Raw genomic sequence first — 26,728 nt, 5'->3', positions numbered from 1 at the left:
AAAAGATAAGGAAACACACTTAAGTAAGTTATTGTCTCAGTCCACTTCCAAATTGTATCTGCATTGATTCTATCTGAGAAACACGTCTACTTGAGGTTGATCTTGCAGTTCTCCATGGAAGTGTGTGGTTTTTATCATAATGTAGGCTACTTGAGTGTGCCATTATAACATATGCAAATGTTCTTAACTTTCCTCCATACAAACATCATGTCGGTTCGCCTCCTACAGCAGTAAGATGATCTATATATGTTTAAATTAACACCCTGTACAGTGTAGAGGGGAGAGAGAAAAAATAACGTACCCGATATGATAAAGACAGTAGTAAACTTCAAGGCGAACTGCCTACATGAAATTCCAAAGGGAGACAGAATGAGGTGAATACAGGACTATTAGCCCTCAGTAACACAGTTGATGCATTGGCGCCATACTCTGCTTGTTAACCCTTGAGACTCCAGGCCAATAAATCCTGGTTTAAGAGACCTGGCAACCCCAGAGCTCACACAGTAGCGAGTGTCCACTCCTGCATCAGTCGCCTTAACTGTTTCTCATAACAAAACACATGACGTGAAATTTTTTCTTCACTTTTCAATCTCATATCATTTCACAATTATGCTGTCAGTAAACCATATGATGGCAAGAAAACATTGTTATGGTTGTTAAAAGGCATAAAAATGCATGTAAAAAAGTAAAAACACACTATTACTGTTACCCTTCAGTCAAAGTTAAATTAATGTTACAACTGCTACTCTCAAATTAACACAGCAGCAGCAGCAACATGTAGGAGCAGCAGATGAGACATCTCATCTGGCTAATATTTATTCAAAAGCATCAGAGGGGCTTCTGTTGTGTGTTCTAATGAATAAAACACGATGTTTATCCTTCCTGTTTAACATTAAGTCCCCATGAACAGTCACAGGGACCAAGAGAATATTTACTTGTGTTGGGACACCAGGGAGTTGGATTATCTGCTGGCGGCTTTGTAGTTTTCTGAAGCTTCCCCGTGTGACATGTTCCAGGGAGAGTGCTCTTATTTACTCTCCGCTCCTGTGTGTATAGCCCTGCTTATTGTTTGTTCTTATGTGCCACCACTCCTGGGGACTGTGCTCCAGGAGAGACACAGAGACGCTAATGCTGTGATCATACATGGGATTGAGACCATAAAGTCCAAGAGGAGAGCCGTGAAGACGTTGTCACTACAGACTGTTTCACCAGAAAAGGGATTTTATGTGAACAAGAACTTGTATTTTGTGTAAATACATTATTGCGCGGATGGGTTACCAGCCCCTCATAAGAGTCCCGTGAAGTTCTCATTTATACCGAAAGGTGGCGACATTGGGTTTCTAAACAATACAACTCAACCGACCCATGCCGTGCTCTTTCCAAGCACGTTCGCCTTCCCTCATTCAAAGATCCACTTCATCTCTATTTTTGCTATTATATAAACAATTTATCTGCCACTCAGAGAAAACCATTAAAATCACTTTGATAGTCTGTTGTATAATTCCGTTTTTATTCAGTGAGAAACCAAAACAGTTCCTGTGCGAAAGAGGAGTTTGAGAATGAATCGGTAATTACCAAATTCCCTATAAAATCATAGACACAAATTACAGTGGGACAAAATTGCCCACACACGCTGTATATGGCAGGATTAATAAAGTCTGACTCGTCAGCAGACGTTGAAAAACCCCCACTGAAGAATGCGATATTATAGTTGAATTTAATAATATATTAGCTGATTATGTTGAAACATCTGTATCCCACTTTTTATTTATGACGTCTTGTTTTTTTCCCAAATGTAATACATTTAAGTTGCATTTATCATCTTTGTGTAATCCTCGGAATCTGTTTACTTTCCCTGGCTTGCTTTCTATTCCATGCAAAATGACAAAATGCCTCATGTGTCAGTTCGTTGGGCTTGGACAGTTCGAAAAACTTTGCCTCTATACAATTATGCTAATTAGATGCCCCGACAGGACTGCTCATTGGCTGGGTCTCAGTCAATTTCATATTTCAGACCTGACGTCAGCACGCCTATAAAACTAAGCAATGCTTTTTAACTCGTCGACCGTCTGATCCCTGAGAAAAAAAAAATCTATCAATCCTTGGGTGGAGTTTTTTTTTTTTTTTTACCTCATTCTCTACAAGGCAACTATTTGCCCGGGACACGTGAACCTCCTCAAATTGGCGCACTAATCCTAAAAGGAGGCATGAAGTGTTAAACGGTAGAAACAGAAAGAGCGGCGCTCAGACACCCGCACGCTGGGAGAGAGGGAGGAAACAGCGCTGCTCCAATGCGTCTGTGCAACACAGACTGAAGAGAAAAAAAAAAAAAAAAACTTATCGACTCACAAAACCAGAACCCGCGCTGCGCAATTAGTGCGAGAAAATTCACTTTTCCTTTGGTTTTGAAGAAAATAAATAAAGAAATCAAGCTGGCTCAGTGCGTGTCTCAGCAGCCTACTTTGACAGGTGCTCCTCACCCCCTTTGGAGGTCTGTCAACAGCAAGAGGATGGCATCAGAGCTGGCAATGAGCAACTCCGACCTGCCCACCAGTCCCCTGGCCATGGAATATGTTAATGACTTCGATCTGATGAAGTTTGAAGTGAAAAAGGAGCCGGTGGAGCCCGATCGCAGCATCAACCAGTGCAGCCGCCTGGTCGCCGGGGGATCCCTATCTTCCACCCCGATGAGCACGCCTTGCAGCTCGGTTCCCCCCTCTCCAAGCTTCTCGGCGCCCAGTCCGGGATCAGGGAGCGAACAGAAGGCGCACTTGGAGGATTTCTACTGGATGACCGGGTACCAACAGCAGTTGAACCCCGAAGCTCTGGGCTTTAGCCCAGAGGACGCCGTAGAGGCGCTGATCAGCAGCAGTCACCAGCTCCAGACCTTCGATGGCTATGCCAGAGGGCAGCAATTCGGCTCCGCAGCCGGGGCAGGAGGCGCCATGGCCGGGGAGGAGATGGGATCAGCGGCCGCCGTGGTGTCCGCAGTTATCGCTGCAGCCGCAGCCCAGAACGGGACTCCCCACCACCACCACCACCATCACCACCACCACCACACAGGGGCACACCATCCCTCCTCCGGGTCCCAGTCCGGCGGTGGCGCAGGTGGAAACCATCAGCACATGCGCTTGGAGGACCGGTTCTCGGACGAGCAGCTGGTGACCATGTCGGTGCGGGAACTGAACCGGCAGCTGCGGGGAGTCAGCAAGGAGGAGGTGATCCGTCTGAAACAGAAGAGGAGGACGCTAAAGAACAGAGGCTATGCCCAGTCCTGTCGGTACAAGCGGGTCCAGCAGCGGCACGTCCTGGAGGGAGAGAAGACGCAACTCATGCAGCAGGTGGACCACCTCAAGCAAGAGATCTCCCGGCTGGCCAGGGAGAGGGACGCCTACAAGGAAAAATACGAGAAGCTGATCAGTACCGGCTTCAGAGAAAACGGAGGATCCAGCAGCGACAACAACCCCTCATCTCCAGAGTTTTTCATGTGAGTCCCGGCGCAGAAAAGTTTTACTAGGCGAACCTCACAAAGAAGCAGAAAAAAACTTTTAGATTGCGCGCGGCTAGAAATAGTTGTGCGTGCGCGATCGAAGCTGCTTTGTTCGAGTTGCATTAGTTAAGGACAGAAACCATTTTCTGTAATTTCAAAAATGTTTTATTTCAAAGTTTAGGATTTTTTTTCCTGTTTTATCACATTAAAAAGAAACATACATAGCTTGTGCAAAGGACTCTGAATAGAGTTGCCAGATAGTTCTAAAGGATTTTTGTACACTTTGTGATGTTTGACCTTACACAAACATAATGAACATCTTGATTCAAAGATCCGCTCATATCGTCTCTTTCTGCGCCTTATCCACCCTGTTCCCTTTAACCAAAATGTGTTTTCTGAAATTAATACAATTCTCAGGCTCAGTAGATTTATTCGATGTAAATTTAGTTTTGATTTTTGATTAAAGCCAGCTTCTTTTGACATATTATCTCATTTTCATATTCATCTTATCTGTGCTGTGAAAACCATCCAAACTCTGCTACACCAGAAGTTTGGAACATATGTCAAACAGACTGTTATGAGTTATGTGAAGCCATGCATGCTGGTCATGTACGGATTGTGTTTTAATTTGTTCTTTTTCGTTTTTTTTTTTTGTTGTGAACTTGTGTATAGATCATTGTTGTATTGTGCCACTGCCCAGCTTCATCACTCTTTGAGGAGTTTATTTGAAAAAGCAGAGCACTTATACCTTACTTTATATAAAGTTTACCTCGGCGATTAACCCTTCAACATTTTGGCTTCTATAGGAGCCACGTGGGGGGAAAAGACCCTAAAGCAACTTTTTACTCAGTAATGATTTATAGTAAAGGCATACCAGGAAACAGTAGATGAACAAAATCAGGACATTTACTTGAAAATGTTATAATCTTTCCTAGCCAATTAAAAGACTAAATAGATTATGGTGATCAACAAGTGGGACTGAGGATAAAGCAGAGGCAGACTGGGATTTGTGTCTTGAAATAGATGAATAGATTTGTCTCACAAAATTGTTGCAACAAATTATCTGCTCTGTCAGAAGTTCGCCTTTATTGTGTTTTCCTTTATCTAAGGAACTTAAGTTCACTCAGAACCCTGTGGCTGTCATTCGGTAAATGAACCGAGCTGTTGCGAAGTTTAATGTTCCCCCGGTGATGTAGCCATTCATTTTTTTTGTGATGCTCTGGAGTTCTTCTCAGTAAATGTGCTGTCTGAACAGAACCATCACCAGGCAGACGTCCTGCTTAGTCTTAAAAATTAGAACTGAATCAATATACCATTCATCAATAAACCTTCGTGAATGGAAACAAATCTACTCTCCTGATCATGTTTTTTTTTTTGTTCTGTTCAATTCTGCATGTTGTTTGTCACTCTGTCTTTGAGGCGACCACACACTCTGATTATTGAAATTTCCTTCCTGAATGAAAATGAAATCTAAACAGTCCATGCTCCCTTTGAATATTATTGTAACAATAACAGCAACGTTGTGCGTAAAGCGCGTCATGACAGCTCCTACAGAAAGTCCTGTTCTGATGCACGAATTGAAAACGTCTTCATTTATTTCGATTCATATCCATTTTTTAATTTGTCCTGCATTCGAACAAGGCGAATTTATTTGGTGTATACATTCATGATTTTTCCCACACTAGATATGAAAATTACGGCCTTCACCTGTTGCGCAATTAAAGCCCTATAAACTCGAATTTATCTTTAAAGACTGCGCAGAAAGTCATACAGTGAGGATCAATAGGTTCAGTTTAATTCTATATCTCACTCCCCACTGCCGGATATTTGTGCAGCAGTACTCACAGAAAGTTAGTTACAGAGTTAATGATTTATTTTAGAGTAAACTTGCACTTTTTACTCGTCCACTTGTTGAATATTGTCTGTGGAAGCTTTATTTCAAAATCAACTACTTAAAAGGCTCTTCATGACAAATACGACGCAGTCCCCTGTGCGGAAAAAAATAGACACAAATATTCACATTTTTAGATTTTGCAAACATCCCATCATGCCGATAATGTTTTATTTTATTTTATTTTATTTTATTTCTAATTAAAGTCGAAAACTTTTGTGAAAGGACTAATTGATGCCTAATTTTTACGGGTTTAAAATTTCCTGTTGTACTATGACACGCGGGTTATAGACTAACACACCACTTTAAAAGATCCTTTGATTGACCTGTCACGTAAAAATAAAAGTCATTGGAAGTCCTCGAAGTCATTTGGTTTTGTAGCGACTGACAGGTCCTGCAGCCTTTAACCCGTCTGGTGAATGCTGGCTGCAGAGAGCTGCTGCCCTGTGCATCCTAAAAAGCAGCACGGTTGAGATAAAAGCTGTACGGGGTCTGGGTCGAGCTGCCGCACAAGGTCACCGCCGCCACAGAGCATGGTGCTGGAAATCTTTGTGTTTGCAGTGTGTGTGCAGAGGAGGGAGATTATCAGTACAGAATCTATTAACAATCAAGCACTTTCATTGTGGCTGTATTTTCCATTTTCACTGTTATTTTTAACGACTGTGGCACATGGAAACTTCATACAGGACAACGGGTGAATACACAGCTGAAGCCTGTATAGGCTCTGTATTGACTCTTTGTGTGACCTGTGCAACATTGTCTCACACACATACTGCCACTTGGCTTGTATGGCTACCATGAAAGCCCAGAGCCAGGGATAAGAGTATGACCATCACATGCCTGAAGGAATGATTTTCTCTGTGATTAAAAAGGAGTGAGAGACAGCAAGAGGGAGAGAGATGCTGGCTGCCTTCCTGCTCCTTTCAAATGATAAACGATCAGAGATGCATCCTAGCCGAGAGGCTAGGGCCTTTTAGTGAGCATGTGTCCACTAATTTATGCCCCCCCCCCCCCCCCATCTGATTAGGTCAGTATAGGGAGCTATTTAATTACATTTCTGTTATAACCCTAGAACTGGAGACACTATAGTTCTTTCATGTCACCTCTTTCTTCTGTTTGGCCGATAGGATCAGTTGGGACCTCTGTGGATTTTGCTCAGGCCAGTCTTATACTGAATTTAATTTGTGTTTCACGTGTTGCAGACAGAAGGTCTGTTTTGTGGGTTTCCAGTTTGTATTCCGTGATTCAAGAAGGATCAAGTGGAAAATTGCTGATCATTGTGGGGGCTGTGGAAATTGTGTAGGATGCTTTTTGCTTGTGTGTGTTTAACTTCAAGACACACCATGGGGCAGGAGGATTCAGCAGCACTGATTCACTTCCTGTGTTGAAGGAGGACAGAAGGCACAGGAAACAACATTTCAGGGCTTCCTCCTCTTCTCTCAGCACTCTGCAAGAGTCGCCACCTCTTTCGCTGCCTTTTTGCTTCCTCTAGTTCATTTGCACAGCGTGAAAAAGTGTGCACATGCATAGTAAGGACACGCCGCATTATTAATCTCATCAGTATGAATCGTAATGCTATTCTCTGGCCCAGTATATTGACTTCTCAGCTGTGATCATTTGCACTCCGTCCAATGATTAGGTTATTAAAGATAATGTAGTTGTCTGCTGTAACAATATTGGACTTTCTCTTTCAGGTCAACTATGGGAAATCACTTTGAAATTTATCAGTATTGACATTTGAATCATCATCACGTACCTCGCTTTAATGTCTCAAAATTAATAGGACAAAGGATGTGCACACTGTTGTAGTGTGTATTTGCGTGTGACCGCTCAATAACCAGCCAGCACTGTCTTTTGAATGACCTTGTGGTAGAAGGATGTAGATGTGCTCTAACTGAGCGTATTAAATCTGAATAAATGAGTCATTTTATTTTGACACTAAAATATTTGTGATCTTAATCTTACAAAACAAATAACACTATAATCTCACGTAGCAGGTAACTGAAGATGTTTGCTTTTTTTAATCAGTTGATCTTTAAGTACATTTATGAAATTAATCAAGACACCACTCAAAAAGGTGCTGCTACCTTCAAAATAGACATTCCACAATGTTATTATTTTCATTTTTATCAAAAGTTTTCTACTTGGGTTGAATTTTAAAAAAAGAGTTTTGTTACATTCTGAAAAATATCTTGTAATGTAGGAGTTGTATGTTCAAATGGAGTATGCCTTCAGTCACAGTTAATCCCTTTAAATGGTCCTTTTCCACATAATAAACCCCCAAAGGGTTAAAAACAAATTCACATTCAAAAGGGGAAACAATTTCAATCTCTTCCACTCAATCTGCATCTGCATCACCCCGCGTGATAAACATTTACATTTAAAGTGATTTAAATCAGCTGCATTTATGTTCCTTTGTGGTCCGTCCATCATCCGGACCGGCAGTGGCAGAGCTTCCCTCCCTCCTCACCCTCATGTAGTGTCCCGAGTTATGTAATTTATTTGAAACCCTAATAATTTAACTTGTCCCGTCCTGTCACGGCTGTGCATATGCTAAGAATGCAGCAGCTGTAAAGAGGGTTTGTGCCTCTCCTCTAGATGCATCTTATTGGCCTTTACATGCTGATTTTTCCCCCCCTGCAAGTAGAAGGATGAGCATAGTGAAGGAAATGTGATTGTTTGAATCTTAGTCTCTTGTGTTGTGTTCAGATTGCTGTAGAAGAATGTGCATGTAGACACCAGACTAGATTTGCATTTGCTTGTGCAAGAAGCTTTTATCAGAATGCATATCTAAAGGACAATAGATGAAAGCTAATTGGGATTTTCTTAAAAACGGGATCACAGTATTCTCACTTTCACATTAACAGCAGCTGTGTTGCTGTTTTTCGCAGTGTGATGAGTTTCAGGGAGACATACAGCGGAGTGGTGTGTTTTGGTCTGCAGCAAATGTGTGGTGGTGTTTGACAACTGAGTGTATTAATGCGACTGTGGGTGGGTGTTTGTGTGTGTGTTCAAGTCTACCCGTGTATGAGTTTGTGTTATGCAGGGTGGAGCTGGAGCCAAGCCCGACCCCTGTGTGTTTTACCTGCATCTCAATGAAGCCAGAGGTGATTTACCCTTCTACTGCAGTCAGCCTCTCCCTCAGCCAGTCAAACAGACATTGATCTCTTTCCCAGGCAAGGTGACCCACAGTGTTGTTCAGCTCTTCTGAAGTCTCTGCTCTTCCTTTCATTTGTACCTGGAAAAGGCCTTGACCCCATACACTGCTGCCATGTCATGGCCTTCTGCACATGGACCCCACTTTCCCCTGTTGGTATGTGTGTGACTGTGTGTGCTTATTCAGGTTTGTAAGAGAGCGCATGCAGGTCAAGTGTGCTCACACGCACATGCACACAAACAAAAATACGCACGCAGTGTATGAAAGAATGAAAGTCCCAGCACGAGTGTTTGCCAGGCTCTGTTTGCGTTCATGTGTGCTGAGTCATTTCTGCAGGGCTAAAATGTTAAACTCTCAACAGAGTATAAACACTATACCTGTGACTGTCTGTCATGTGGATGGTTTGGTGCCTTTTCAAGTGACTACAGCCCTCTCTGTGCAGTAGCTCACTAACTTGGAGCTCCTATGAAACTGCAAGAGTCAAAGTCCATTTGGCACCAAAGTGAATCAGATTACAAAGAAATGAATGGTTTTCATTGATGCAGGACATTAATAAGCTTCAATACTTATTCGGTTAATTCATGACTCCTAAAATCCAGAAAAAAACACATTAGGGGTTGATTAATTACTGGATTTTTAGGTTTCATCTATCTACACTCATCCATGACATGTGTTTTTAACACAAACATAAGATACCTTTCTGTCACCCTGATGATTGTAACAGTGTATACATAATCCTCATGAACTGACTGAACCAACGCTTGATTTCACAATTCATAATGCATATTTCTATATTATCATTATATTTCTCTTAAATTGTGGTTGTCTTGGGGAATAGAAAAGGAATTAAATTAGGTTTGGGTCCTAAACATTGAGAAGTTCCTTTGAACTTTTATAAAGTTTAATTGATTTTTACTTTTTATTTATCTGTCATCGTCTCATGAAAAATATTGTACACCGAATGTCTTTGTACTGATACAAAACATTTATAAACCTTCCATTTAATTTCAAGATATCACATCAATTAGATTTCATTGATATTTTTTGTTTGTTTGGTTCTGCTCGCAATGTTAACAGTTGTTCTACTAAACTTTATGATTCTGAATCATTACAATTGTCAAAATAATTTAATTTGTTTTCTTCTTTTCTTGTTTCTTAGTATATTACAACATTCATGTTCAATTTTAGGGGAAATGTGAATACCACGCATTGATTATTTAGAAAGAATTAAATTTATTTTGTAAATACACTGAATATACTTTTTTTCAAAGGAATTCGTGACTATGGCTTTTGTTTTTCTCAACTCTTTATTGTACAGTCGTGACCAGTTTTGGAACATGTTAAAAGTTCAAAGTTACTTTATTGGCAGTGTTTCATTACTGTTGAAGTATTGCGTATTTTAAAGTTTTATTCCTCTTCTGTTATTTGCAGGACGTCAAGAAAATTCCTCCATCTGTGATAGAGAGCTGTGTTCTCCCACCAACCTGGAGTCTGAGGTAACTCTTCCAGTTAAGCCTCTAATCTTTGACACTCCTTCATTAAAAATCTGTTTCATCAATCTATCATCATCAACATTTATGCTCTTATGGCAAATTTTCATTACAAAGGTTAGTATTGCAGAAGTCTTATCTAAATTTCAGATACATCTTACATCATTACTCTTATGTCTATTTTCAAAACCCAACATTCATATTCAGAAGAACTAACTTCACTTTGATTAAAGTTTATACACAAAAAAAAACATTCAAAACAAAAAGAAAGGTTACATCAAGCAAGACATATTGAATACAAAGCTCACACCATATGGTAAAGAGAACTGCTTTGCAATTTCAAAACTCTGAAACCTTTAATGTCTTGACTGAGTGAAGTACAAATGTAGGCAGTAACTATGTAATTTGTATCTCGTAATTAAAACAATGCAGACGATGTTGACTGGATCAAACTGATTTACATTAAAAAACTCTAATCGATGTCTTAACACTTAATTATTTCCATGAAGGCATTTCTAAAATGCATGAGCCATTTATCATAGTAATTGTTATACTGATAATAATAATAATAATGATAGAAGCTTTTTCTTACCCCACGTTTGGCTCTATTACAACCAAACTCCTTCTTACTGTGGGCAGTGTTTTGCATAAGCTTGTTTGGGGCTCTGACAGTGCTGTTTGAATGACAGGGGGTGACACGGACAGTGCTCGTGGGATGAGGCCTAAACCTTTCACCCCCTTCCTGACCCCCTGACTTCCTTCATCCTCTGCGGAGAAAAACACTGGATATTATTTTCATCTACGGCTGACACGCAGATGGATGGACTATGGGATTGATGAAGTGGAAAAGGGAAAGTGAGGACTAGTTTTTCCTGGTCTGACATTTCCAGAGGGAAAAGAGCAGGAGATGGAAGAGGTACATGATAAAGAAGAGTAATGCAGGAATGATGGAAAAAGGAAATCAAACTCAAGTTGGTGCTTGTGTTAGGGCATTAGGGAAAGGAAGGTACCTTGATTTGAATGCAGACATAAACGTCAGGGTGAGGGGACAGGAGGAGGCGAAGGCAGTGAGGAATGGATGGCAGGAGGACTCCAGGCTGTGGATGCAGACAGACAGGCAGGGTAACCAGAGGCAGGCAGTGACCTTCTCTGTTGCTGGAGGATCGAAGGCTTTATTTAAAGGCCTGGTCAATGCTGGGTGCTGCTGAGGTATCAGACTTGCAGCCAGGCGACTCATCACCACTGTAATACAACTCTCTAACGCTAACCCCCCCTCCCACACACACACACACGGGCGCAGGACAGGACACTCTCTGGACACCTGAGGTTTTACCCTGTACAGTCAAAAGGCTGGACAGACAAAACTACGGCATCAGCATCAGCTAATTTTACTGTGCGGCAGACAGATTACTCTCCTCATGTGCTCAGCATTATGAAGCACATGCCTGTTTTGCTTTCAACACACACTTCATTGCAGTCTTCTGTTCTACTTTGGACTTGTTGTAAATACAACAACATTTGAGCATGTGAAGGTACCGACAGTGTGAACACAGGTGCTGAAGGAGTTAAATCTGACAGAATGCAGGCTACTAAGGTAGGACCCCTGCGCGTGTGTGTGTGGAGCACGTGTTTGCATTCGCATGTGTGTGGCTGCAGCATTAGGACACCTGCATGCTTCAGCACTTTCTGGTTGTCAGGAGCGCTGAGGTCACTGGCAGGGGAGTGGAGAGGGCACATTAGAGGAAGCTCCAGAGCCCCCACCCACCACGTCTTTGCCATCTCTCTCCTTGCTTGTACCACCCCCAGCTCAACCCCCACTTTCTTTCTTTCCTCCTGTAATCCACCGTCATCCCTTCTCCTCCCCCACAAGACTCATCTTCCCCTCGTGGTGACGGGGTGAGTTGGCCACTCGGGGGGAGGGGAAGCAAAGATGCAAGGTGCCTCTGTGGCTGACAGCAGGCAGGTCAGGTTTTTGTAGACATGGCAGAGGAGGAAGGACACATGCACACAGATTTGTCAAGGTGTGTGTCTGTGGTGGGAGCGAGGAAGAGGGAGAGAGCATGTTTACCTAAATACATGCAAAGACAAAATGTGCCCTTTGTGTATAAAACCTGGAGAGCTTTGGTAGATGCTGGATGCCATTGATGTTTCAAATAAGGACAGCCATTTGGGAAAATTGAAATATCCTGAATAGTGTTTGCTTACCGATCTTCATTATGTACCAACCTTCTTAGAAAAGTTTCTGATTCAAATCAGTATTCACATTAGGAATTTAAAAAAAAATCTGTTAAATAACTCCTGAAATGGAAACAGAATTATACAATTTTATTTGAGATGGTGAACAACATATCTCAGGGAATCACCCACACAAACTTCAAGCACTGAACTGTCATTTATGAAACACTGTGGGGCTCTTTTGTATTCTGCAGTGAGCAGAACTTGCACCATCCATGGAGTGACATACTTCACTTCCCTCACCACCTAGGATATATATAACTACTACTGCTGAACACCGTGAAACTCATTACACTGGTACAGTTTCGGTAGTGACACAGACGTCATCCCTGCATACAGAAAACCCAAATGACAGGGAGGATATGAACAAGATGTATGCTCATTATAAGGCCTTGTCTGAAAAGAGAGGAAGCAAGTAGAACTGTGTTCCAAAATACAAAAAAAGGGGATTAAATTCATTCTCAGCACTTGTAAAGATACACAAGTATAACCATTGTGTTTAGATGTGGATTGTTTTTAAAAATGTGCTGTGTTTTCACATCTAAGCTACAGAATAGATGCTTCTGGAGGAGAAAGTTTCACCCCCGAGCCAAACCTCTAAACATCAACCAGTTCCTCTTTTCAACTTATGCTAATATAAAATTTTCTCAGTTGTTTCAACTGTTTAAGCCTGAATTTTGTTGCTTTATTCAAACATAATTAGTTGTAATGCTGTTATCACTGTGTGTGTTTGTGCATGAGCCCCCTAGTCACTGTTATCCTCAGGTTGTGACTGTGTGTTCACAGCATGATTGAGAAAGGAGCCTGTGATGAGCCGGAGGTTAGTGTGATATAATGTATTCCCCTGAATCACCGCAACCAGCAGCCTAGGGCCTTCCTCCAGCCTGCAGCCTCCTTCTTCTCACACACAAACCATCCTCGCTCCCCCGCCATCACCATCCTCTCCTCTCCTCCCTGCGGAGACTGTCCAATGCTAGCTGCTTAGCATTGCACCCGGTGTCTAATTGAATTCCAACACTCAGGCGTTAGCTCCTGATGCCACAGAGATGTTAACAGGGCACAATACTAACAGTCCTCAGGACATGTTTCAACACACTTCTCCTAAAGAGAAAATTAGTGCTATGTTCACTCTGGCAGCACATGATTTATTCAAAGCTCCAAACTATGTCTTCTGTTTCCCCTAAAGGATCGTCTTTTATAGCCATCAGCAAATCAGCACTTCTTATGCACACATGGAGCACGTGCAGAGTATGTATTCTCATGCCTCAATCTGAGTGGATCTATTGTCTCTTATATAAATGTGTCTGCTTCTCTCTCTGCATCCATATTGCTGGCGATGCCGTCTATCCCCTCTCCCTGACACCCTCACGTTTATTCCCTGGCTCTCAAACACTAGCTCTGGGCTTTAATGGCACATATTTCCTGGGCCCGGCTGAAACGGGATGTATCTTCTCCTTGTTAGCTTGATAAATAACCGGGCTGCTGAGAAAGTGCTGAATTTTAGCTTTCAGCCTCTATTTTGTGCTGGATGACATTAATTTTAAGTGCTGAGAAGGAGCTAACTAATACAGACAAATAAATAAGGAGGAGGGAGGGGAGGTGCAGAGGTGCTGGAGTCACTGCTGTCCCTCCCCCCGTTACCTGTTTATGCAACGGCATTCATAGGTGCAATATGCAAACCAGCAAAAATTTACAGTATACACAAGTGGTGCAAAGTCAAGCACACACTTAGTTTCTCTGCAGATGCTTCTTTTGTAGTTCAAACTGTGAAATCCTCTCATCCCATTATAAGTTAAATTTCTGCAAGGTGTCAATCAGTTGTCTATCAACTCTCCACCTATCCTCTCTTTCCTGAGTTGTTTTTCTTCCAAAACAGAGATGAGTGTGGCAGTCATGTGGTGGATAAATGGTATTTTTATGAGCATATTGAGACAACAAAACAGAGATTACCTTTGAGAAGCTGAGTATTTCTGCAAGAAAGGACAAGAAAAGTATCTCTTAGTTGTAATGACTAAAATAAACTCACTTAAAGTGTACAAAAAAGGCTTAATTGTATTGATTAAAAATACATGCATAAATGTCATTAATAATGTGCAGAGACAGTCTGAGATTAATTTGATCTGTATAGTGTTTTGTTACAACTTTTTGGAAATATTCTCTTTTCTCACTCTGCACCTCAGAACTTCAGCTGTACTTCTTCAAATTTGCTTTTTCTAAATAAATAAGCTGCTGAGGAGAAAATATTGAGTAGAATAAAATAGGTTAACATTTTGACATCTCTTTTTTTCTTTTTTAAGCTGGCATTATTATTTTTTACTTTTCCAGTTTCTCCGTTTTAAGCCACAAAACCCAAGATGACTTAACATTTAGATGTAGCATTTGCCACACGACAGCAGCAAAAAGCACGGCAATAAACGTGTTTTACTACTGGTCTATAAACAAAGAGTAAAGGGATGTCGACGGAGCACAGCCCTACTGATTATGTGAATCTACTTTTATCAGCTCAACATACAAATCTATGTCTAAGCATACGATCGTATCACACACACGTATGCATATCACAGTGCAAATTCCAACATTATTGATATTTTTACCAAAAAAAATATTTTTATCAAGTGGTGTAATTTTTATATGAGTCGTAATTTTTCTCTTGTGCAATTTTTTAATTTTTTTTTTGCCGTACAAACACACACATTGCTGTGTAAAACACACCCCAATGAAGTGGCATTGGCTGTGACACCTCATACATTATTTTAACAATGTATAGTGTGGTGAATAAAAAGGTCAGTGGTTGAGAACTGGCTTCATGTAACAATAAGATGCATGAACTGAGCACTGCAGGTCCTTCAGTCAGCATCTTGCAGCTCAACACTGTGAGGAAGAAACACATGCAAGCTGGAGTGATAGATTCTACTGTAGACTGTGTGTGTGTGTGTGTGTGTGCGTGTGTGCGTGTGTGCGTGTGTGTGTGTGGTGTGTGTGCACTAACTGTTTACGGGGCACCGTAATGAAACGCCTCACAACAATAGATTTACTTGGTCTATCATTATTGATTGTACATTTTTCCCTTTTGCCCTTTGCCTCATTTTGATAAATGTCTTTTATTACTGCATTTTAAAGCAAGCGATGAAAGCAAGAGATGAGCTCAGTTTTTGTTTTTAAACTGATGCTTTTATTAGACCAAATCTATTTTTGTCAGTATCCGAATGCGCTCTCGCTCTGCAGATGCCTTGGAAGCAGTGCATTTTTCTGTTTGCAATGCAGGGTTTAATTTCCAGGGTGTATTTATCACACGCTGTCATGTTGCGGTCACATGACCACATGAACCACTGCCAGCAATTAAGGCTGATAAATCACTCATTTACAGGAAGAGAAGGAGGGACAGAGTCGGGTAAAGCGGAAACAAGGGAGTGATAAGAGCGAGGGAGAGAAATAATGAATAGCCTGTTACCCTTCAAAGATATTTTATTCTTTCATTTTTTAAAACAGCAGTGTTGAATGTTATTGTGTTTGGGCAGTGTAGTATGAACTCTTGCCAGTGAGGCTCATTGACTCATACAGGCAGAGACAAAGAGACAGATGGTAGTCGTTTGTGTGGTTTACTGTGATTGTGACCTGACTGCACTGCTTTATTTACTGTTAGAAGTGTGTGCCGGAGTGTGTTCATGTGTGCCACTCTGTGCATGCCTGCACAAGCAAATACAATTGTGTCGTGATAGAGAAAGAATTACGGAGAACACGCATACACATGTGTCAGTTCACTTAGTTTCCTACTGATTTATTTTAAGAGCAAACATACAAACACACAGCTTCTTCACATACTAACTATACCACAGTATCCTTAAGTATTGTTGTGTTTAGAAGGGAATATTTTTAAGTTATGCTTGCTTTGATTTTTTTTTAAATTCTTTTTGACTGGACACCCTTAGAAATGAAGAGTTTAAGCTTTAGCTTCTGAACACATGCAAGTCTCAGAGAGGTGCTGGAATGTGAATGGGATTTAACCTGTGCAGCGTCTGTAAGTTACATCAGAATGTATGTTTCTGCAGCCTAGGTCAATGCTCTGCAGAGATTCAGCCTGCCAACTCACTTCAAAAAGGCTGATTAAAGATTCATGACTGAAAAAAAAGGAAGGAAAAAAACAGCCCACTTTTAATGGGCTGGAAGGAGGAGAGGAGAAAAAGAGATGAGTGCGGCGGAGACGAGCTGTGGTTTCTTTTCCAGCAGTTGGAGTTCTCATTCATTAAAGACAGCGGTCACTAACTGGCTGGAAGAGCCCTTACAATGAGACCACTAAAGGGAACTGAAACAGTCAGGTTTCCTGCTGCAGAATGAGATCAGGAATCAGCTCTTGCTGGGAAAGTGTGTGGCGGTGGTTTTGTTGTTTAAAGTGTCTTTTTCAAATGATTTGCTTACTTCACAAAGAGCTCTTAAGCAGCCGCGTGTCTATGAATTATTGTTGTATTCCACAGAGGCAGAACCCTGCTGTCTGCAGCTCTACTAGCAGAGGAATTCTGAAAGCTGGGGCCTGCGACAAAAGTAGTTCTTCTGGGAGAGGAAATAATCTGTGTACATATTAACTGCACTAGAATACTCAGTCAACTCTGTGAACACACACATTTGTACCTCTGTGGTACATGAAGTATTGCCAATTACTCTAAAATAAGTTTAAAAACTTTCCTTTTTTTCCAGAGGATACGATAGACATGCAAGTCTAAAAGGTTTCTACTAACAGCAATAATGTAAGCTTTAAAATGCTTTATCTTCTTTTATTCGAAAGAACATTCATTAAAGGAATTTTTGTAGGTTTTAGCTACTTTCCTTGAAAGATATTATACATATATAGTTCTCACTTTATTTGTGTTCTTTGTGCCTCCTACTGTGGCAAAAGTGACCATATTAAATTAAATTGTATTGCTTATTAATTTAGTTTAAAAAGTGAAGATACATCACCATCCTCTGAATCTCAACTAATTTCTTTTCTGTATACAAGTAAGACGTACAGAGCGATAAACCTCGTTCTCATTTTTCTGTTTTTCTGGTGTGCTGATTCAAGGCTGATGCATATATGAGGACAGGAAGGGGAGGAGACATGTGAGAAGGAGGAGATCACAGAGGAAAGGAGTGAGGGCAATGCCCACATTCAGCATGTACGAACATAAAGTTCTGCATAGACAAACACTTATTTCTGCCACTTATTTCTGATTTACAAAGTTTTTCAGTGTTTTCAAAAGAGGCCTTCGTCATCAGTTTTTATTTCTAATATTTTTTGGGGGGGAATACAAAAGATCTGCTCTCACCTTAGACTAAGTAGTTTATCACACATTGAAAAATCTAATCTGTGTTTACTTTCACACATTGGGATAACTGTAGATACAGATTTCAGCCACAGGTTCATCTGTTTCTCACACAACATTTCCTCTGTAAATGTAGAAAATAGACATGCTCTGTTTGCTTCATGCTCTTCCTCCTGTAGCTGTATGATGTATAGGTCATCGTCCTGAAGTTAGAAGATGGGTGCCTTCTACAGCCATGTCAAATGTCACATGTGAAAGACACAGAACACCAGACTTTCCCAAAATTGATAATGTTAGCATGTATATGATTGAATAGTCACACTATAGAATAAGAAGTGCTGTGGCTTGTGCTCTACTGCACATCATAAATTCAGTCCATTTTACAGTTTGTTAATAACAGGCCGATCTATAATCAAAACTGTGTCAGATGAGTCTACAAAAGCCTTTTTCAATGTTTTTAAAAGATTCTCAGTCAAGAATGCTTGATCAGAAGGAGGAGAAAAAGGTGCCCGAATTTCAATTAAGAGAGAGCACATTTAAAAATTCAATTCTTCACCCTTGTTGAGTCTTCGCGGTGCTAAAAGGTGCAGCATGGTGTTTTATACAGTATATTTTATGTGGCTTTATCTTGAGTGAATTAAAGGGGCTTGTAAATAGTGGAATGTTATTAGCGTCAGACCACCTGGGGTGAACATCTGCAGCCTCAGACTAGCTCCAACATACATCACTGTTTTCTCTTCTCACTATTTACAGTCTCTCTCACACAGACACACACACGCGGCTCCTCTAGATCCATCTTTTTCAACACTCTCATCTCATCGGCATGCATTCCTGCAGGGGTGCGAGCTGGTTATTTAAAATGCTTCATGTCACAGGATAAGTAGGCTCTGCTCCTCCGGTCAGTCAGAGTTCACAGGTCAGCCGGTGAGTGTCAGGAGATTGGATGATCACAACTGACTGGTTAATCAGAGCAGCTCTCCAACAAGCAGGTGGCAGTTTCATAACCAAAGCTTACAATGACTGTCAGATGATGCTTCTACATTATTTTGCGGAGCTTTTACATGAAACCTTTTTATTTGTATATCTTATTTTCCTATTCCTACAGTAACTACCCTCTGTTGAATAATTAGATTTTCTTTTCATGTTCTATTAGAACTCTTTTTTTCCTCGTGTCTCTGCTCGAACACTATTTTTTCATCTTCAAAGTGAAAGCTAAAATAGGGCGATCATTGCAATTTAATTACTACAAATCCCTTTGTGAATTTGCTCTTGTGTTTGTTTACATGCATAGATTTGCCAGCTTCTGCACTTTTATTTTTGTGTGTTTGCATGTGCGTGTGTGTGTGTGTGTGTGTGTGTGTGTGTGTGTGTGTGTGTGTGTGTGTGTGTGTGTGTGCGTGTGTGTGCGTGTGTGTATACATCAATAGATGTCTTTACTTTCTTGTGTCGGTCTGTGTAACCCTCTTATTTTTAGCGTGTTTGTGTGTGTGTGCACATGCATTGGTGTGACGTGTGTGGATGTAGCTGCAGTGGGGATTATTTAAATAGATAAGGTGGTGTTTTATTCCCAATCAGAGGAATCTCCTGTCGCATTTCAGTCTCTTCATAATAACCCCCAGCATTGCTCCACATCCCCCGACACACATATACACACACACATACGCTGAGTATTGCAGACACTGCAATTTTTCTCTCTCTCAGGGGTAAAAGGCTTTGATAAATGAAAATAAATACTTTTCTTTATATGAGGAACAGGAGGGGAAAGAAGAAAATGGCAGAAGTGACAAGAGATCTCTGGCAGTTTGATACCTCTGTACAAGCAAATATAAGAGGAAGGAACATTTTCTGGGGCCATGTCTGAGTGTGGAGCAATTTAGCACTAAAACGCAGGTACATCCTCAATCATTGTAGGGACTAAAAGTGAGGAAGATGGTGTTTCAGGGTTGGGAGCAGTGGAGAAGGTAGATACAGCAAGTACCCTGTAGAAAGACACATTAACTGAGTAACAGTGAGTGGGAAAAAAACAGCACAATACATGATTTAGTAGAAACAGGTTTTCCTCCTTCATCTGTTTGCTTCTGAGACTGCAAGGTCACGCAGGAGCCTCCCTCTTTCCCTCTCTCCACTTTTGTTTCCCTCTGCTCCGCCGAACCTCATTTCATTCAACACTCCCAAACCTCCGACAGCTCCATAACTATAACTCTCTCCTCCCCGTCCTCTCCTCCTCTCTTTTCTTCATCTGCAGCTAAATGACTCTGTCAGAAATAAAGAACACTTATCTTATCTACTGCCTCCTCTCTGCTGTCTCTTTCCCTACTGACGTCACCACTAATAAAAAAAAAAAACTTAGACAAAAGTCGGTAACAAGTGGATACACAGCTTTTTAGCTTGTTGTACTGATAGTCTCATCCAACCTGCCATAAAAAACATACAGCTCACAGCGCAGCAGACAGGTAGGTAGACAGAGGCTTGACAGAGGACAGGTGTCCACTCATTCTGTTCTTCACATACACACACCTGCACACACTTTTCCTCCTCTTCCTCTCCTGTCATCCCCTCCTTCTCTCCTCCCTGTAGTGTGGAGGAGATCCACAGCTCACTGCAGTCTGTGGAGGGCTTACTGTGTGCTTTTGTTTTTGTGTCTGTGTGTGTGTGTGTGTGTGTGTGTATGAGAGAGCTATCTAACAGCCACTCAGCGGGGTGCCAAACAGGGATGAGAAGAAAGAGAGAAAGGATGAGGGGGTGGGAAAAAGTGCGATGGGGATAAAACTATAACAGTAAATAGCTACACACGCTCAGCTCAGCACATGCTCCAGCAATCTGCTTGGTCTCCCTGAACACTCCATCACTAATAGTCACTGTATAGAGTGCAACTTAGACTTTGATCAGCATGCATTGTGATGACTTTAGCTTTCAGTAACCCAAAAGTGCACACCCGCACAAAGTTTCCTACAAGCATAGTTCAGAGGGATCAAAGGTTATGAGTGAACTGTATCGACTGATTCATTCCTACATGAAGGTTATGCATATGTTTATTGAAGCACGTCCACTTTGCCTGCCTCACCTGAGTAAATTAACTTGATGTGTTTGCATTCTGCAATGTTTGGGATCACTCTTTGTTCGCTGTTCTGAGGGCCCATGTTGCAAAAAAAAAAGAAAAAAGAAGAAAAAACTGCGGGAGAGAAAGAAAAGGAAAGTGCTCCAGGCAGATAGTGGAAATGTGTGTATGCAAGGATGCGTGAGAGACGGAGAGATGAAAAGAGTGATAATTCTTCTGCTACCCCGAGGCCTCTCGCAGCCTCGCAGGCTCCCTATAGGTCCCCTGATACATGCCTAGGCAAAAAGCTTGGACCCACTAATTGGCCCCTGTGTTAACAGCAGAGACAGAGTAATGTCTATGTGTGGATATGTTTCGGCTGTACAGCAGAAGTGAACGCGCACATGTTTTGCAATTAATAAGTTGTTGGTTTGTCATTCTGCTTTGAAGGGTGTTTGATTTGTAAGCTGTGAGGACATTTATGATCTGGTAGCTTATTGAAGTCACAAACCACTAAGAGACAATTAAAGCATATACACCAGTTCAAAGCTTCTGGCTTTAAACAGCTTGTTTCTCTAATTGTTTCATTATCTCAGAGTGCTTATTAAATGTACGATAATTGTTAATTACCACATCAGGATTTGTAAAGGATTTGTCTTGAGTATCAAAACAAATTAATTAAAATGAACACATTTAAAACAACAGCAATGATAACAGAAGGTGTAGTGTAAGTGTGTGCGTGTGTGTGTGTATACAAGGGTGTGTTTGCACGAGAACGTGTGCACACATCCACGTTTGCAGTGCTTTGTTTGTTTGGATCTCTGTTTAATTGAGATTCATAGGAGGGATTTAAATAAGATTCAAATGAGATTCATAGCTAAGTGTAGAAGCACAGGTAATATGCAGATAGATTTAATGATGATTCAGTGTATCTTGCAGTCTAACGAGAGTTTGATTAGACCATTGGAAGCCATTGGCTAAAATCATTACTGTGGTAGGTGAGAGGAGCAGGAAGAGAGCAAACTGTGGTTCAAATGAATTTCAGGTAAATGACGTCAAAGCTTTTAAAGTGATATTTTTCACTGACATGATTTTAAAAGTACTTTTGGAAAATCATGCTCTGGAATAAAATATGGTCTTTTTTATCATTCTAAGCTATACATATGCAAACTGAAAACAAAATGAGAAAACATACACATTGTATATTTTGGACAAAAGCATCCCTTGGTCATGTGACTGGTCAGATGTTAATTAAAAAAAAAAATCTGGGATGAGTTCAGTGGTTCATTTGAAAGCAAAGACACATTGTACATCCGATTTCATACACCAGTTCAATCTGTGTAACATCCAGCTGTTAACAACAGCTGGGACATTATATGTAAATAAAACACAGCTCCTGTGCTGCACATACACATGTCAACACTTATTCTTCTGTTACCTTCCTTACATGGGCAACGCCTTGCTTCCTCTTCTCTCTCTTGCTGAACACACACATAGACAGATGTGCACTGCTGGATACTTTACATTTATATATGGTAGGTGTACCACAATCAAATTGATGGGACAAGGCAGTCAGTGTGTTTGTGTCTGTATTGGACAGGGGTGTTTTTGAGTCTCCAAGTTATATTTGAAACAAACTTGAGAAATTGCATTCCCAAAATTTTACTTTTATCATCTGTACATATGTTTTTTTATGTTCATATTGTTTTGAGGTATAGAGCAGATATCAGGGCATCCTTCATCATCAGAGTGGTCTTACTTATCATAAGGACTATGAAGTAAGTCAGTATATCGATGAATGCTGAAACTTGTTGTTTTATGTGGTATGAATGTTTTTGATACAGCTATCCGTGTCACGTGGTGGAAATGTCAAAGTTCTGAAAGAGTGTTTTTTTTTCTGGCGCTGGTATTGGTATTCACAAAGCTAAAACCCTCTTTGAACTGTGTATGCATCTCCACACCTTTTTGATAAAGTCCCATCTCTGCTATTGAAGTCATTTGATGACACTCAAATACACATAGGTCTTAACTGCAAAGTTGGCTTGTATTCATAATCACATGATGAGGAAGAGAACATTCACGATCACAAACATACCTACATTCCAGAAAAATGATGCGTGCACATTTGTTTACAGGTGCAAGCAAGCATACACAGCCATGCAAAACACATGTACTTCCAGCAATTTGTTGTTCCTTATTTTGCTGACCTACCGAGTCATTAAATGGGATGCAATACACCATGCAGCATGCACACATATTCACATAGTACTTACATAATGAAGGAACAAACAATGAAACAAATATTCTGGGAGCTGCTTAAGGCACCGCAGTGGGCACAACGCTTTCTCTACTGTACAACTGCAGTATTGATAGATGCTGCAGCGGCTGAGTCTGCCGTCCCACTTTATTTCAATTAGCTCACAGGAAGCAGGAAATAACCTGCAAATCAATTGTCATTTCTACGGGACTGAGGCTGGAGGGTGATATTCACTTTGTCCACCAATAAAAGATGATGTAGCCATGAAGAAGATTAAAGGGAATTTCCTCCTCACATGCTCTCATGCTGCTCTACAGTATATCATTAAATGTTAAGTGCTTTAAAGCTGTTACGGTTATTCTCTGACAGAGTGCGGAAATTTGTTTTCATGGTACATACGAATAGAGCAAACACTGCACCCTGCATGAGTAAGCGATTGCATGTATCCAGCTCGAAGACAAATGTCAACTAAAGTTTAAAATGTTTTGTTGCTTAGTTGTGCTCTGGTCTTATTAGGATAGCTGAAAAGGGAGCAATCCCTCTGCATTTTACTGGTGTCAAATGTCTGTGAAAGACTGTGAAGCGCTGACAGCTATACATGCCATTAACCTGTGACCTGAAGTCGTATTCATTTTTTAGATATGTGTTTTCTACAAACACCACAAACAGCAGTGGAGCTAAGAAATAAACTCAGGACATTGTCTCTAGAACGCAGATTTCCCATTTAAACACATTCAGTCTGTATGATAGACAGCGGTCTGTACATTGAATTAGACTTGGAGCGGCACCAACAAGATAAATGTGATGAATGCTGATGTATCTTTTTAAATGCTGAGCACAAAAACTGTACAGTGACCAAAAAAAAAAAAGAGTAAGAAACTGGATTTTGTCATTGGATACACTGAAAAGCTTTTAGGGAGGTTGAGGGAGGGAGGTCAAAATGGATTGCAAATCAGCAAGACATAGAGGGGTTATGGTGCGTGATCATATCAGAAAACACTGTCATGTATGCACTCTACTTTACTGTATAGCATGCAAACACACACACACTTACCTGAAAATGCTTGGTCGCCACACAGAGTGATTTGTTTGTGTTGTTGGTGCAGTGGACTGAAGCCATGGAGGTAGTAACTGTTTGATGGTAGGCTTTATGGAGACACTATATAACGTCTGTGACAGTTTATTCAGTGCATGTCAGGAGGAGGGGATTTGTGACACTACAATGGCTGGAACACTCCTGCAGATCCATGCACTTATGTGCCAACTATTCACAGCTCCAAAGGAAGAAATGAGAGGAGGAAATAGGAATCTGAATATGAAATGGCAAAGAGCACCATGCAGGGCAAGGCTGAAAACAAGGCTGTAATTCTATATCACAATGATCACTCAAGTTTTATATGGGGAGAATTTACCAAACAATTTTTTTCTTGTATTTCTGAATTGAAAAAAAACACACACCCTTTGACATGAGACACCTACACTGCCAAGTGATTGAAAACCAGACTGACAATGTTAGAACATTTTCTTCATTGAAAAAGAAATTCTGCTTCTTTTTTTGCACTAACTTTTTGTCAAGCTAGTTATTCCCAAAGGTCCATTAGCTGAGTTCTCATTGGCTGGACTCTCAGCAGGATGCTATTAGCCCAGTGATTGGGTATTGAATTAGCCTGCTGATTTGGTATTGAAGCAGTGAAGACTGATGAGAGGATTTGGCTAAGCTTTCTTTCTCCAAACCTCATTACTCAGACTCAAAGAGAGCAGAGCTGGAAGAAGCACACAGAACAAGTCACACAGACATGTTCACAGAGTCTGTTGTCCGACTCAAGCTACAACTTCTCCTTGGAAGATTTAACAACTTTAACATCATCTCACACCTGCATTTTTTACTCTGCTAACCTTTTACATCAGCAGTAGAGAAAGAACAAAGGAGACCACTAAACAAATGTGTGATATATGCATAAGCAGGTGCAGCAGAGACTGGAGACACAGGGAGACAACCTCTCTGTACTGAAAAGAAAGCATTGCCCAGCAGTGTGCTGTGTGCAATTGGAAACTGCTAAAGAGGGGGATGTGTGAAAGGCTTTGTGCTGATTTATGCTGTGTTTCATCCTACAATAAAGATTATGGATGATGATATTGATTTAGCTGAGGCTGTGGCCATGACTGGACTCAGGCTCCCAGGTTAGGAGAAAAGACAATTTTGCTCATTATCATTCTCAGTCACAACGAGGAAGCCTTGCTATCGGTGAACGTGTGCAGATAAATGTGTGTCTCTGTGTGAGTGCGCTGGAGACTTAGATCATCCTCTGTATTAGTGGCACCACTCTTCCCTTCTTCAGTGTTTGTGAAAGTGATGAACCCCATCCTGTCCTCTTCTTTCACGAGCCAAAGAGTGAGCAGCGGGCATTCCCAGCAGCACAGCTGCAGACCAGGAGGGAGGGATGAAGTTATTGACTCCACTTTGATTTAACCTCTCCTGCCTGATCCTCAGAAGCTCACAGACACATGCAGATTGGGGAATTCTCAAAATAACAGAAGACCTCTGAGAGATGTACGTGTTAAAGGTGCAATTCAAAGTATTTTAGCTTCGGATCCATCTTTTAAGTAGAAATAATATCACAATGAAGAAATGACAACTTACAAGTAAAGCATCTGCATTCAAAATTTTACAGGTTATAGAAATTTGCACTTAAGAATAAAAGGTAACAGAGCATTGTTAGGCTTCTTATCAGTAAAGTAGATTTCCTTTGGTGTTTTCTTATGTCTACATCAAACAAAGCTTATGTTTACCTACAGCAAAACACTCAGGAATGCATAGTATATTAAGTATCTTTGAGCTCTGAAGCAAATAAAGCTTTTCCTCTCTTTATCAAAAGCCATTTTTTAAAGTATTTTAAATCCAGTATTTCTAACTGCCATGTTGGCAAGTTTGCAGCTTTCTTTGTTACTGACTCTGTCAGTGTACCACTTTTACTGTCACATGCAGATCATTGTAAGATTTTTTCCCATCACATAAAAATTAAAATGCATTTGTGTCATTTGTGCTTACAACAACAAAGTGGGAGCTAACTTCTAGAGAAACTCCAAATGTTACATTCCAACTCCACTATTAAAGGTCAAAAACTCACAGGCAGCTGCTGAAGTCCCCCTTGAGGAGCAGCACACAAACATTTGATCAATTATAGATGGCAAATTATTTGACATAATCTCATGGCATTTCATAAAAAGATTGTATGCAACTTCTGGCACATTCCTGTGCATTTTATATTTTCTGGGTGTCGTTTAACAGTTAAAACAGGTAAAAAATTTAGAGTGCTGTGTCATTCTCCGAGAGGGTGTAGCATAAAATATAATGAACACAAATGTGTAGTAATAACATGCTTAAACTTAAACTTGGTGTCTAAGTGTCCTGAGACCAAGCTGATCTGCAGTCGTGCACAACAAAAAACACTGAGATGTCAACCACTACAACTTCACACTCACTTCATAATTCATAATGCAATGGTGTTTTGTTGTCGTGTGTTTTTCATTCATCACCTTTATCAGTGTTAGTTATCTGTGATCACAGGAGGAGTTAAGGCTGCAAAATATCAAAACTGAATTTCTCAGATATAGTTTATTAATGAAGAAATAGGGACTCTTAAGATTTAAAATCTTTACTTTAAATGTGTCCTGACCAAGACAGGAAGCAGCTCCATCAGGAGTGGTTACACAACAACACACACACATTTTACCTACAGCAACATGCATAATATCATTATGTTTAAACAGCACATGTGATAAAAAGATTAATACATAAAAAGAAGCATAAAGCATTTAAGCTTCATATTACAAGGAGTGTTGAGCAAGTGACTTAAAAGATTAAATTGATTGG

At 40.6% G+C, this 26,728-nt stretch overlaps 1 protein-coding gene across 1 annotated transcript in view; it reads left to right on the top strand.

Annotated features, from left to right (window-relative positions):
• Window positions 1-2,155: 2,155 nt before the first annotated feature.
• The window catches only part of mafb (MAF bZIP transcription factor b), a 44,456-nt gene continuing 19,883 nt past the window's right edge, over window positions 2,156-26,728 (top strand). Inside the window, exons 1-2 of the mRNA XM_072385664.1 lie at window positions 2,156-3,487; window positions 9,970-10,034. Of these exons, the coding sequence (XP_072241765.1) occupies window positions 2,511-3,487; window positions 9,970-9,997 (1,005 nt within the window). The 5' untranslated portion in view covers window positions 2,156-2,510 and the 3' untranslated portion in view covers window positions 9,998-10,034. The remainder of the gene's footprint in view (window positions 3,488-9,969; window positions 10,035-26,728) is intronic.

Source organism: Leuresthes tenuis, unplaced genomic scaffold, assembly GCF_036924035.1.
Source record: "Leuresthes tenuis unplaced genomic scaffold, fLeuTen1.0.hap1 SCAF_5, whole genome shotgun sequence".
Classification (NCBI taxonomy): Eukaryota; Metazoa; Chordata; class Actinopteri; order Atheriniformes; family Atherinopsidae; genus Leuresthes; species Leuresthes tenuis.
This window is presented reverse-complemented; position numbering and strand designations above follow the sequence as displayed.